Here is a 14,793-nt window from a genome sequence, read left to right as displayed (position 1 = left end):
CATATTGCTTGTGCTGAACTTAGCATCGCTCATGGTTTGACAAGTCACTTCCAAAAGAGTTGACATCATCACACTCCCTAGGAATCACTTTCAAAAACAGGTTGAAATCTCCAGTGCAGCATCACCAGATCCCAAGCTTCTCTTGTGTGCTTTATACAGATAGAATCTGCATTTTGCATTGTAACTGCTGCCCAAAGGAAAAAAAATCAAAAGAGGCAACAGCTGGCAGAAATGATTACTTTTGAAACACCAGTATACGCTTTATTTTCCTTTCTCGCCTGTCTTTCTCACCCTTCCCTGGTAGTAGATTTCCCGTAAGTCTGCCCCTAATTGCTCCTGACTTCCCTAGAACTGGGGAGATCACTTGTCCCTTCCAGCTCCAGCCCTCCCACTAAGGGAACAGGGTTTTGGAAGAGCCAACTAGATTCAATGACCACCTTTGCCTTTCTTTCTCCATTACTATCTTTTTCTTTCAGCTTTGTGCAATTTTTCTTTTTCACTCCCAAATGACATGCTTTCCCTCTTGAGGGGCTAGTCCTGCTCCCGTCCTTTCCAACAAGCTGTGAGTAGGAGGTTGCTTGGATAACTGGCAGACATCGAGACAGACGTGTGCTGATGATCCAGAGGGGACCCTAGACCAACTTGGATTTGTGTTCATTTGTTAGCATTCTGTGTTGGCAAAAGAGCATCCGTCTTTGTTTTGGTATTGAGCTCATCCAAATAAAGCAGCATTTCCTCTTCTGAAAGGCAGAGGAACAAAAAAGAAAAGACCAAAAAAAAATTTTTAATTTTAACCATGTACTCCTTTGAAACTAAATATATACCCTTTCCTCTGTCCTGATTGGTCCGTTTCAATTGACAAGTGGATCGTGTGGAAAGGAAATATCCTGGACTTAATTGTAAGTTAAGTCTCTCTTAATCCAGAAGAGCATTTGAGATTCTGTCCAAGTGTTCAATTTCCCAGGCCGCTGAGGTCTGTGAATTTCTTTTCCCAGCCTCCAGGCTGCTGCAGTACAAGTCAGCATAGCTAATGCAGATAGATCTCCTGCCTCTCGCTCTCCTCCTCCCTCTGCTTTGATTCGGTATGAACAGCCTGGTAACTCCGATGCTGGGGAGAAATCTGACATAACTCTGCAGATGGCTAGGTTGCCATGGAACACCTGGGGATTGTTCTTTAAGGAAAAGGTAACATTTATATGCTAATGATTTCTTCCCCCCTCCCCTCCTTGTTGCATTTTTTCCAGGGCTGCCAGTTCCCAAGAAGAGCCCAAAGTCGGTAAGGACTTGTCAGTTACTTGGTGCTTGTTGGGGCTGGGGTGGATGGTCGGGGGCTGGGGGTGGGAGGGTACTCTGTGGGGCTTCACTTCACTAAATGTGTTTTACAGTGGATGGGAGAGACAGGAGCCGGGGCTCATTTTCTTAAGTTCTGGGGTTCCGTTTGTTATAGAAGGTATTTGGGCTTGTCTTTAACTGTATAGTGATTTGTGGGCAGGCTCCAGGAGCAGGATAAAGAATGCATGTTTGAAATCGTCTCTATATAAATGCATCCAAACTCTCCTTCAAAGGGATGAATTTCTTAGCCATTTTAACTTGATACAAATGCATGTTTGAAATCTTCTCTATATAAGTGCGTCCAAACTCTCCTTCAAAGGGATGAGTTTCTTAGCCATTTTAACTTGATACAAAGGCCATTGTTTCCTTTGGAAGGAGAGAAAAAAGAAAGCTCCACCTGCTCCGTGAGTAGCATTGCTCTCAACTGGTGTTCCCAGCCGTCCACTTGTCTACCCATTCTCTCCCTTAGCTTTCTTAGGCGCCAGAGGATGAATTATTTACAAAATAAAAAGCCTGTAGGTTTAAGGAAGAATTGCTCTGCCCCATATATGTGACCATGCTCAGATGGAACAATGTTCACTGCCCCAGCACTGAGAATAAGACATTTCCTTGCTGTGGAAATGTCCTTTGTTGTTTTGCCAGCTTTAGCAGCATTATGCTGCAGGTATAGGATTCTTAAAAAAAAAAAAAAAAAAAATCAATGTTTTGCTGTCTTTTCTAATCTGGTTTCCCTGAAGATGCATTACCTAGTTGACATGTTAGCTAATAGCTTAGAGGCTATAGTGTTTTGCTTGGTGGTATGGGTTTATGCTCCTGGGGCACTAATGACAAATTAAAATGCTGCTTAACTCAAAATCTGGAACTCCAATGCCTGTGAAATTGATCTGGGTGGAAGGGGCTTCCCAATTCATTAATATTAGGATAAAGAGGGATGTTTCCATGTACTTTAGAAGATTTGGGGGAGGGAAAATGTATAGCCTCGTGCCATCCGGGAAGGGAGAACCTTGAAAACTTTGCGGCTTACGGTGCTGCAGCTGAATTCTTTCCACCTGTCTCCAAGCCTGGCAGCACGAGGCAGAAGTTTATTAAGATGAGAGAGGGAGCTTCCTGCATTTTTAAACCTCACTCCTAAGTTCTCCAAAGAGAAAAACCTGCAATAGTTGATGTGATTCTGTTGGCATAGTGCTGTGGTGATTGGAATATTGACTTCAGGGCTGGTTTCCTTGTCAGTGTGTGTTAATGTCCAGGCAGAAAAGTGCTGGTTGGTGCCCACATTGGAACCACAAAGATGCCAAAGTGTGTGCATGTGCACATGTGTGTCTCCCTATCCCTTGGTCATAGCCAGTAACCCATCTGCCTTCAGAAAAATGGAAGGAAATCCAGAAGATGTGTCTCATAAGCTTGAGTTAACATGAACGATCCTTTTTTCTCCCCCACCCCAGCCATGCTATATTGATACATGGGCTTATTTTACACACCCCACATGGAATGGAGTCTTAACAAGGAGTGTGCTGAGGGAGACATAGTAGTTTTGCACAGGTAGCATGACGTCAAGTAGCAAGGTGTTCTTTTCCATTTTGCATTCCGTTTAAATTTAGTGTGCAAAAGGATTTTTGTAATTCATTTGCATTTCTTCTTCCCCCAAGTGTTTTGGAATTACCTGGTGAACTCAAAGGCTATCAAATAAGTATTGAACCTGCATTCACCAAGTCAGTTAAGAGAATTCCCTATAACAGTTAATTTTTGCAGAAGCCATGTCATTAGCAAGCAGCAAGCCAATTACTCGGGCTGCATTTCTAAGAAAGAAGCTCTCGACTGCTTTGCCCATAGTCTGCTGGCTCTTAATTACCACAGGCTAAGAGAGTGATGTGTTGCTGGGTTAGAAAAGAATAAGCCCCCAGCTTGGGACTTGTCCTTACTTGATTTCTGCGCCAGGACAGGGATGAGGGTTTTCACAGCATTGCTGGCACACACTGGCAGCTGCTGTACAGAATTTGGGAGCTGTTGGCCAAGGTCTGCTGTTGGATGTAAAGTGCTGCTAACATCTGTGATCAGTGAGAGTCCTGTACAGGTGGGTTGAAAGCGCTTTCCCTTTCCCAGTTTGAATTTTGATGATGTCCTGCCAGGGAGACAGACGATTATGGGATTTTTCTGGTGGGGTCAGAGGGAATTCACAGGGAAGCTGGATGTCCTGGTACCAGAAAGCCATTCAAATCATGACAGATAAGGTCCATTATGCAGGATGCATAATTAAAAGCACACTGATTGTACCTGGGTTGTGACTCACTTAGATTTGGCAATAGCTCTGAGCATATGTGCACAGTGGTCTTAGCCCAGGACTGTTGTGTTGTGGTTGTTTTGTTTATTTGATTAGAGGCTGCTGACAATGTTGGCTTGCTCATGTGACTGGCAGCTTCCTTTTGCCCTCATACCTTTTTTTTTTTTTTCTTTAAGGTTTTCAATAATTAAGTAGTTGGGTTTTTATTAGAACAGAAGGACTTATCTTTTTTTATCTCGTTTCTTCTCCTGGATAGTCCCTGTAGCTTACTCTTAATAAGCAATTTCACCTGCAAGATTTAGTTTAAATGTTGAAATTGTGGTTTATATACTCATTGGGGACAATGGCAGTATCTTAATAAAATTTTATTAATTTAATACCTGGACTTTCATAACATCAGGGATTTTTCTGCCAAATAGCAGAGACAAAAATAAGACATATTTTCTGTCAGGCTTTAGACCTCTCTGGGAAACTGATTCTGTGGCCCAACTTAATCATCCTTACTGAAAACTCATTTAACTGAGACTCTCAGTCTAAATCACCCACAAGGATCTTGTGTATGAGAATTTAAAACTAAATATCACACCAAACCCTGAATTTTAAGTCAGTATCCACCTGTTTTCTTATGAATTCATTTCCCAGTTATTCTCCCTTCATCTGTCCCCTCTTTTTTTTGAGGTGGAGTCTCACTTTGTCATCAAGGCTGGAGTGCAGTGGCACAGTCATAGCTAACTGCAGCCTCAAACTCCTGGGCCCAAGCAATCTCTTGCCTTAGCCTTCCAAGTAGCTGGGACTATAGGTATGCACCACCATGCCTGGCGAATTTTTGTATTTTTTGTAGAGATGGGAGTCTCACCATCTTGCCCAAGCTGATCTCAAGCGCTCCTCCTATCTTGGCCTCCCAATGTGCTGGGATTACAGTCATGTGCCACCGCACTTAGCTATCATCTTCTATTTATCCATCTGTTCCTCCACCTACACATTCATCTTTCATTCATTCATCCATTATTCAGAAAACTAGTATTTAGAACCCATTAAATATCAGGTTTGGTGTGAAGTGCTGGAAATACTATAATAAATAAGATGGTCATGGCACCTTTTTTCTTGCAGTTTGCAAACAAACCATTTATTGATTGCTCCTTACAAAAAAAAAAAAAGATTCATTGTCACAAATTTCCAAAATGTTTGTGCAGTCATTTCATCAACAAGTATTTATTATTTTATGTATGCCAGGCCCAGTGCCAATATTTGATAAGAATTAATCAGAAAACATCCCTGCCCTCATGAAAATGGGGAGGGAGAAACAATAACCACATCAGTAGGCAGATCTACAAAGATCCTCACCTCGTAGGGATTAAAGTGTGATAAGCATTAATAAAGCAGAAATATAACACGGAATCAAATACACACATAATGTAATCATTCCACTCTTAATTATAATAACCTATAAGTCATCATAAAGTGCCAACACCCACGATTGAGTAAGTGCAGTGACTGAGCTGTAGAGTACTTTGGAGTTCCCCAGCAGCCTAGGCAACATAGGAAACCACATTCTTTACTCAGCTGTTATTGTCAGATGAAAGAAAGTGTACCATATTCACTAAAGACACAAGATTTTCCTATTTACCTAAAAAAAAAAAAAAAAAATCCTACAAGAAGTTTTCATATAGAGGACCCTGGATGGTGGGCAAAGCATCCAGAGCCCATCCACATTGAAGAGGCAGTCTCTTCAACAGCCTCTTTACAGCAGACATAGCAAGCTGTCTGCAGGGTAGCCACGGTGATAGGTTTTTGTTCCACTGTCCTCTCTGTCCCTTTCCCCTGCAAGAGATGCTAAAGGAAATTGCTGAAAACTAGTCATTAAGAGATGTGAGGGAGATACTCCTTTTACACACGTATACACTGAGTGACTCTGGCCTAGATCATTCTGTTTTATGTACCCTGCCTCTTTCTCAGACTCACCCAGTTGTGTGGCACCTGTCTTCCTTTTCCCTAATGTTCCCTGGGTGACAACCAGCATGGTGATTGATCCCATCAAAGCTTCTACAGCCTACAAGAAGAAGCGGTGAGAGCAGTAGATGGGTGAAGGCACAGGATCACTTAAGTCAGTCTCCTTGCCTCTCACTTCCCGTGGCAACTCCCCTTCTCTGCCTTTTGGAACCCTGGAAGATGGACTTTGCCATTGTATTGCATTCCTTTAAAACATGCAGTGTGAACCAGAATCCATTTTCATATCCAGTCAGTGCCTGCCTTTTCTTCTCCATTAACTCCTCTCGCCCACCTTTTTGGAAGAAATCATTTGACTTAGACCCATAAATGATAAAAGGAACAAACAAAAAAAAGACCATCCTCTGCATTGGCTTGGATTCGAGTCTCTGATTTTCACACAACCTTTAATGACATTGGCCTAATACCTCATCAGCACTTGGAGTTTTTCCTGTTGTCCATGTAAATCGCTGCAGTAGCCTTCGCTCTTGGCAGATAAGTGAACTGTAAATAATTTTGCTTTAAAATGGATCGATTTGTCGTTTTTAAGCCACATGAATTCTTTTCATCATTTAAGCTCCTAAGTGCTGTCTGTATTCATTTGCTCTTCCAAGCAAATATTTTCAGTTCACTTTATAAGTACTTACATTTTGAAATCATTCTGGGAAATACTGATGAGTTGATTTTTTCTTCCCGTTTCCATTTATAAAAGCCATTATGTCTTCCCAGTTTCCCTGGCCTGACAGTAAGTAAGGGAATCATTCATTTCACAGAGGTTGGTACAGTTTTAGTTTAAAAGGTCTTGTGATACAGGTTCATGGTCAACATGTGGCCAAAGACCTTTATGGAAGTTTAAAAATTGAGCCCATTTCCGTATTCCTAGCTGGCTACGAATTGAGATTCAGCAATAAGACTCTTGCTTCAAAAATATCAGCATAGTGACAAAAGTTAGCGTTGGAAATTTCTATCTTAATATATGGGACCCCTTCTCAACCAGTTACTCACACTAGAGATGTGGTGGGTGGATATCCTTGTTTCTAAGCTCTCCTCCTTTTGGTGATCCTCTTCACCTCCCTTCTCTCCTGTCCCCTCCATTCTCCTGCTCCTCAGCCTCCTCCATTCAGTCTGTCAGCAATCCCTGTTGAATTTGGTACCAAAGTGTCTTCTGACCTCACTTGTTCTTTTCCTGGGTAACTCCAGCTACCCTGGTGTTGCCCACCTTAGGTCCCCACATTGACTGCAGCTGGGGCTTCCTGACTGGCCTCTCTGCATTCACTACTATTCCTCACCAATCCGTTCACCACCCAGTAGTGACACCAAACTTTCTGGAAACATGTCGGCTCTTGGAACATCCCCACTTTAAATTCATTAATGGATTCCCCCTCTTGAAACTAAGAATGAAACCCAAAGTCCTTACGTGGCCCACAGGGCTCATGCATTATGTGGCCTCCCAGTTCCTCTCAGGCCACCCTCCCTTGCTGTGCCACATTAGCGTTTTTGTTCAGAAAGTCCACTTAGCACACCCCCTTTTTTTTTTTTTTTTTGAGATGGAGTCTCGCTGTGTCACCCAGGCTGGAGTGCAGTAGTGTGATCTCGTCTCACTGCAAGCTCCACCTTTGCAAGTGATTCTCGTGCATCAGCCTCCCAAGTAGCTGGGATTACAGGTGTATGCCACCACACCTGGGTAATTTTTGTATTTTTAGCAGAAACGGAGTTTCACCATGTTGGTCAGGCTGGTTTCGAACTCCTGACCTCAAGGGATCTGTGTTACTCGGTCTGCCAAAGTGCTGGGATTACAGGTGTGAGCCACCATGCCCAGCCTTCTCTTTCTGTTAATAGATTTCTTCCAGAGTCTTCTCTTTATCACCTTTCTAAAGGACATTGCAGTGTGTTGCTATCAATATATTATATTTGATTAATATTCATCTACACACACTACGTATACACACATTTGGATACCTACCCAGGGATAAATTTCAAGAGCTCAGGTACCATCTATTCCTTGTTTACATGTTGTTTCCCTCAGTATCTGGCACACAGCAGGTGATCCTATGTATTTATTGGGCTAAGTGAATAAATCTATTGCAGGTAGGGCAGCCCACTTAGGAGGTCCTGGGCTGGATTGTTATATCATTGGTGTACTATTTTCCCATTTTTCCATGTTCTTAGTATGCACAGGGTTTCGTTAACAGACTTAAAAGTATACCTTTAACTACAGCTACTTGTCTTTGGGCTAGTGTCTCACCTAGGAAAATGAGGTGAAATACAGTCGCATTAAATGCAAATCTGATCCTGTGTCATAAATAGTTCAGAAGTGAACATATTCTCGTGTCCCTACTCTTCTAGGAGGTGATCCAGACTACTGAAAATGCATACAAGTTTTCTTTAATTTGGGAGATATATAAACGTGGTTTTTTTCCTGGACAATTCTGGGCTCTAACCAGATAAAGGACAACCTCATAGCTGATCAGCATGCTCACAGAAAATATAAAAAAAAAAATACTTCAAACTCCCCCCACACCCACAGCATAGTTTTAAAAAATCCAGAGTGCCAACAAGATACTAAATTACAGAATGTATCTTCAAATTAATGAGCTTTCATAATTGAACTTGAGAAGGAACATAGAGTGAGGTTAAGTCTTAGCAGGGAGAACATCCAAAAAGCTTCCAGATTATCGTGTATTTAGCCCATTAGTGTGCCATTTATATATGTCAGTTAGAGATAGTTGAGAGGTGGCACAGTTTTTCAAGCACATTCTCAGGATGCTCCTTTACTTTTATTTTCCAATTTGAGGTATAAAGTTTAGATGGCATTTAAAAGAGACTCAGAGGTGCAGTTTGACTGAGAGGCAGTTTTGCAAACTCATTCCAGATTGTGTCTGTCATTTGGTGTTAAATTGGACCTAAATGAGTCATTTATTGGGGAGGTGAGAAAGGGTGTTATAATTTGAAAAATGGCTCAAGTGTTTCCAGTAGACTTCATTTGCACTCTCTGTTTCTAATGGAACCATCTTTTCAGTTAAACGTAAGAGATCTAGGTCTTCCATGTCAGGGATTTGTTATACTGGGACAGACATGAGAGGGTTTCAAAAACCCATGATGTAACGTGCTGAATCTCTGCACACGTGTGTACAGGTATGTATGTAAAAGCACATACGCATTTTCTCTGGGATACAGGTCCAGTACTTTTATCAGACTTTCTCAGTGGGTCAGGGATGCCAGAAGGATATTTCTCTCCAGTTCAGGAAGAGGGATCAAGTGGAAAAGGTTTGAGTTAGTCTTCAGGGGGTAATGGCCCAAGAAGACAATGGAACAGAAACTGCAAATAACCCTACAAAAGAAGCAGCAGCACAAGGCTGTTTCCTGCAGGTAATCCTGCAGTGTGCACACCTTTGTGAAGAGTAGTTTTGACACGAGGAGGAGACCAGAGCTTCCAGGGTCAGAATTTAGTGCTTATAGGTCGGCCCTGCAATCAATCTGGCATCTACTAATTTGAGGAACCAAAAGAGAGTGGTCCTTTGAAGGGAGGCATGCCACTCTCAGGTAAATGCAGAGGTCTTTTATTGAGTTTTTTGCTTTTACATTTCAAATATCTTCCCCCTTCAGAGGTGAACAAAAGTAAAACATTACTAAAATGTAAAAAAATAGGAAGTAGCAGTTCCCATTAATTATATTTACCAAGGTTCATTTTGAAATGAAAATGACTTTAAATTTTGTCTTGATTATAAAAAGTATTCTCTGTGCACTATAAAAATAAAAAAGGTGTGTAATATGGGAAAGTATAATGGTAAGAGGGAAAAACTCCACCCGTAATCCCATTTTCTCTATGCATTGTTATGTATGTTCACACAAAAAAATGGGCCGATGCTATATATGGTTGTTTATAATCAAGACCCTTGTAAAGACCATATTGAAGAGGGGAAAAAAAACAAAAACAAAAAAACCAACATTCCCATGTGCATACAGAAGAAAATGGATATGGTATCCATCATTTACATTTTTTGACTCTGGCCCTGGGAGCTGAATTCACTGTTGGAGGAGAAACTGTTGAAGTTGGCAGAGCCAGGTTCTATCAACTCTTTGGAATGGCAACCAAATCTGAGCTGAGCCTCAGAAGAGAAAAACGGTGACATGGGGTTATGATGGTGTTTGTTCCCACCCAAACATCAGCATGTTTTCCTGGCATCTGCACCACTGTGTTTTTCCCCTTGAATTGGAGTGAATTAAGCCTCTCATACAGTTTTCCCAAGACTTTCAGGGTAGCTTAGAATATGGTCCTCAAATTTCTCCCACAGGCACATCAAGTGTAATTTTAAATGGTCTATCTTGCCTTCATTAAATACATGTCCAATTGTTCTCAATTTTGAATCCTTGCCAATATCTGCATTCAAATCTGTAATAGTCAAGAGCAAATGAAGTTTTTGTCCTCTTTGGGCTTTCTTCAGATACTTGTTTCAAAGCAAGGACTGGAAGTAGAGGAAGTACAGGGACCTGAGAATTAAGTGAAAGGACCTTGCAAATTTCCAGCAGAATTCCAGGGGAATGAAAGATGAAGGATCCGTGGGGAGACAGCAAGGAAAAATGGTCTTGATAGGATTGATCGCAACACCCGGTGGAAGATATGGGCTCTGTAAAGAACTTCAGGGATCTAGAATGCTCAAGGTCAAAGCTCTTATAAAGTACTTTAAAACCATGAGCTCTACAGGATCTATAAGAGTGAAGGGAGAGGCCCTTCTTGTCCTCTACCCCATACAGTGCTTTAAATCAGATAAGTGTAGTGACATGGTGTCTATGGTGTATGAGGCATGACTGCAGGATTTTTTTGTTTTGAATAGGGAATGCTAAACACCTGAGATTACCGCAGTCTTTTATTGGAGAACATAAGAACTACAGTTATTTTCTGTTCTACCCACTATTTTCCTTTCCATTTGGTCTTACTTTCCATTCATTAGCCATTCTAACAGAGCATTTCGTAAAATGAGAAGGGTCTTTGCTGAGCAGATTTTAATGAACAAGGACTTGGTTATTCATTTGAAATTTAAATGGAACTCTTCCGCTTTGAATATTATAATCCTTGAACTTTGGAGAAGTTGCAAATCTAAGAAGGCTGACCCCCGGAGGTCAACTCATATACAAAGTTTGATCATGGTTTTCAACCAACAGTACTATCGGCAGTTTAAGAGGTGAAGTGTAATGCTTGCAAAATTGATTAGCTAAGAATTACTGAAGTTCTTCATATATTAGTAATTTATACACATAGAAATACCAGTAAACATATAATGCTAGGCATGATTTTTGAAAGATCTGACCTCTGTTTTTTTGTTTTTTTGTTTTTAACAGTCGAAAAGAATGGATAGCAAACTCTTAGAGAGGAATTGGGTATTTCATTATTAAAAGATACAAGACATGGAGTCCTGAGGAGCATCTTTAGTCCTGATTATATTTCTTCTGGATATTATAGCCTTATCGTAAACCACTCATGGTATTTGGTGTTACATATTTTTGTGAAAATGAGGATGTTAAAACTGATCCATCTTGGAATAAACGAGCATAGCATCTTAGCTGAGAACCTGTGATGAATATCGGATTTGTTTTCCGCTATAACCCAGAGAACAGTATGAGTTATGATTATGTCTTTCTATCTGGCCCACCCCGCTGTTTGTCTGCCAGTCACCTAGGGATTTATCTGCATTCAGCACTAGCTGGAGAAAGGTGGGAGCCAAAATACTGTTGATATACTTATGTATGTGTATACAGAAGTGCTAAACAAAGACAAGCTGGTGGAAAACACCCACTCAGAGAACCAGTAATAATCTTTTCTTCTTGCCCCTCTCACTTGCTTACTTTCAGCAACCACTGGAAAGGAAAGACAGCCAGAATAGTTCTCAGCACAGTGTTTCCAGCCACCGGAGCCTGCACACAGCATCCCCAAGCCACAGCACACAGGTGCTCCCCGAGTTCCCACCTGCAGAGGCCCAAGCTCCAGATCAAACTGACAGCTCTGGCCAGAAAAAACCAGATCCTTTTAAAATCTGGGCCCAGTCCAGGAGCATGTATGAAAACCGACGTGAGTAGCATCCTGGCCTCTGTCTTACCCTGACCCCTCCATAGGGCTCTACCTTTCTCTTGAAGGTTATTGAAAATAGAGGAGTTGCAGTATGTAAACCAGATAAAGTGAAATCCACAAGAGGCAAAAGTATGGCCAAGGGAGTGGACTCTGCTGACTATCCATGGAGGCCCCACTATGCCTTCAGTGTGGGGAGGGGGTAGAAGTGGATGGTTATCAAATAAATGCCCTGGGTGAAAATGGGTTTTTTTTCCTCCCTTCAGTTAAAAGGAATGGTAGATAAGAGCTGCTGTCTCATTAATTCTCTGAGTGGAGATTGTGATGTGCTCTGAGCACAAATCCGATATGCAGTAGAACTTAAATATGATTGACTGGGATTGTAGGGCTAATGAGAAGAAATTAAATGCTTTTTAAGTGGTCTCTTGATTTTCAAAAATACTGGTAATTTTTTTTAACTATTATAATCTCTCTAAACATTCCCCACAAGAAGGAAAAAACAATAGCAGTGAGTGGTTGTGCTTTAATTACTTATCCAGTGCTTTACCTTTTCTATAAATACGAGCTAGTGATAGTATACTTCGTAACTTCTTGGCTCATATAAACATAATATCACTCTCATGTTTAATGTCTTACTTTTTATTATGAAATGATTTCCAAAAACTATTCGCCATAAATAATACTCATTTATCTTACCAATGGAAGTTCCTAAAATGCCTTAATTTTAGGCGATGCAAACTGCTTCTTGTTGTTGTTGTTGTTGTTGGGTTGCTGTTTCTGATGTTTTCTTATGAGTATAATTGGTCAGGGTGAGGCAGCTATGAAGGACAGATACCTCATTTTCTCTTTTTGGTATGGGGTAGGGGAGAGGTGTTGTGACGGTGGAGATTCGGTTTGTTGAAGGGTCTGAGAGAAGCTGGAAGAGTGAAGAGTGAAGAGTGCTCATCCTCCCCTCAGCACAGGTTTCATTTCTAGCTGCAACTGTGGTCACTGCTCAGCAGGGACATCGAGAGTCATGGCAGAGAGGTTGTGTGAGGTGTGGGGCCCTGGCCTCCTGTCCACCACACAGACTTGGCTGTGCTGTGCTTCCTTTGCCAGCCAAAGTGCGTGCTGAAAGTCAACTTCTCTGTGACTAAGCAAAATGGGGCAGTGAGGCCAGCATCCTTGTCTGAGGAGGAAAGTTGGTCAGTCCACTGAGTGATACTCAGCAGTTTGGAGGCAGAGGTGAGCCTGGAGTCTTGCTGGTTATCAAATGTTAGGAGTCGCTCAGGGCTCTATCCTTTTCCTCCTCAAGGGATAAATATTACTGCCTTCTTACTACCACAATGCATGGAATTAAATAGGCTGTTTTGGCTACAAGTTCACTCTGCTGACAAAATAGGCCACTGATTTGAGCAGGGACTTACTTTAGTCGCTGGACTAGAAAGACACCCCTAAAGTACCCTGAGGCCTGACTAAAGGAAATGAAGTTCCATTTGGAATGACCTCATATGCAGTGGATGCTAACCAGGAACCAGATTCTGTCCTCATTGTGTCTCCTCACTCATTGTAGTGATTTCACTGAAGTAAACCGTTTAAGAGATGTTTGTAAAGAGGAGTGTTTTCACATTCCCTCCACATTTCTCTCTAAGCATGTGGCTCGTCCAATCAATGGCCCGACTTCAGTTAATGTTGAGATATTGCTTTATTGACCGAGCTCCTGCTTTCCTCAATACAGTACACATTTATGATTGAGTTTTCCTGTATGAATTTTTTCATGATAAAATGAATTGCATTCTGAAGGGCTGGCAGGGGCATCATGGGTTGACAGGATAATTCTTAAACATCCGTTTAATAGAAGGCTCTTGCTCAAATGCCATTTTTACCCTGGTGGTGGCAAATTTTCTTAAGAATTTGACCTAATCAAATGTTTCTTAAAAAGTTTTCACCAGGAAAAAAAAATAAGAAAAAATATGTAATGTGGCCATAGCCAGTTGCTGTAAGTACTGAAATTGCTCAGGTGGCAGCCGGACTGAAATATTTGGGGCCAGGCGTCGTGACTTACTCATGTAATCCCAGCACTTTGGGAGGCCTAGGCGGGCAGATCATGAAGTCAGGAGTTGGAGACCAGCCTGGCCAATATGGTGAAACCCCGTCTCTACTAAAAAATACAAAAATTAGCCAGGTGTGGTGGCGTGTGCCTGTAGTCCCAGCTATTCGAGAGGGTGAGGCAGGAGAATCACTGGAACCTGGGAGGCGGAGCTTTCAGTGAGCCAGGATCATGCCACTGCACTCCAGCCTAGGTGACAGAGTGAGACTTTGTCTCAAAAAAGAAAAGAAAAGAAATATTCAGAATGGTGCCAGTTTTGTTCCTTCACTTTCTTTAACATCTGAGGAATCGGATAGAGCAGCACAAATGGGAATCTATTCCTTTTTGGTAATTGGAGGCTCTGTAGTTGACTGATAGATAGTAGCAACCTAATTGATGTTAAGATTCACATTGATTTCTTCCTCACTACTAAATGAGGATAATGATGAGACCTCCCCCTGGCCCCCATGGTGATTATTCAGTATCTGTCACAGATTTTATTTTCACAGCACCTAGGAATGAACCTGCATCAATCTTGTCTTTGAATCGGTGTTTTTCTTTATCTCAGATCAGTTTCTGCCATTCCCTTAGGTTGTTTTGTATCTTGTCTTTCAAAGAGAAAAAAGTGTATAGCCTTGTTAGATGTGATTCCCTGCCCCTTCTCCCCAAGACAGTAAAATGAGCAGAGTACTCCAGGAAAAACAAGAAAATTGAAGTCAGCAACAGCAGCTTAACTGTGCCATATTACCCTCTTTTTGTTGGAAATACATTGTTCTTTTTCTTTTCTTTTATTATTAGGGGCAATGTGGAGATGAACACAATCTGTGATCGCATTCCTTCACATGGTCTAAATTTGTTGCAATGTACCATATTTTTGATATGGCCATCTCTCAAGGCCGCAGTATTAGAATGAATCAGTCTGAATTGCACATGTGTTCATGAATCCCTTTGAAGGGTTTCAATGTTTAATTAAAAACAAAGATGAGCACTGAAGTCCTTTAAAAGCCATGTTGCCTGTTTTATAGTTTCTCTAGAATTGTGCACATCTTAAAAACGACAGTGATG

General features: G+C 41.4%; 1 protein-coding gene across 20 annotated transcripts in view; it reads left to right on the top strand.

Annotated features, from left to right (window-relative positions):
* The window catches only part of MAGI1 (membrane associated guanylate kinase, WW and PDZ domain containing 1), a 691,563-nt gene that overhangs the window by 642,050 nt on the left and 34,720 nt on the right, over window positions 1-14,793 (top strand). For all 20 annotated transcript variants that reach the window (XM_033210363.1, XM_033210366.1, XM_033210365.1 and 17 more), the window contains 2 exons: window positions 1,245-1,276; window positions 11,447-11,663. In XM_033210363.1, the coding sequence (XP_033066254.1) occupies window positions 1,245-1,276; window positions 11,447-11,663 (249 nt within the window). The remainder of the gene's footprint in view (window positions 1-1,244; window positions 1,277-11,446; window positions 11,664-14,793) is intronic.

The sequence above is a fragment of the Trachypithecus francoisi genome, unplaced genomic scaffold, assembly GCF_009764315.1.
Source record: "Trachypithecus francoisi isolate TF-2019V2 unplaced genomic scaffold, Tfra_2.0 Lachesis_group0, whole genome shotgun sequence".
Lineage (NCBI taxonomy): Eukaryota > Metazoa > Chordata > Mammalia > Primates > Cercopithecidae > Trachypithecus > Trachypithecus francoisi.
The sequence above is the reverse complement of the archived record's forward strand: the minus strand, read 5'-3'. Positions and strand labels throughout refer to the sequence as shown.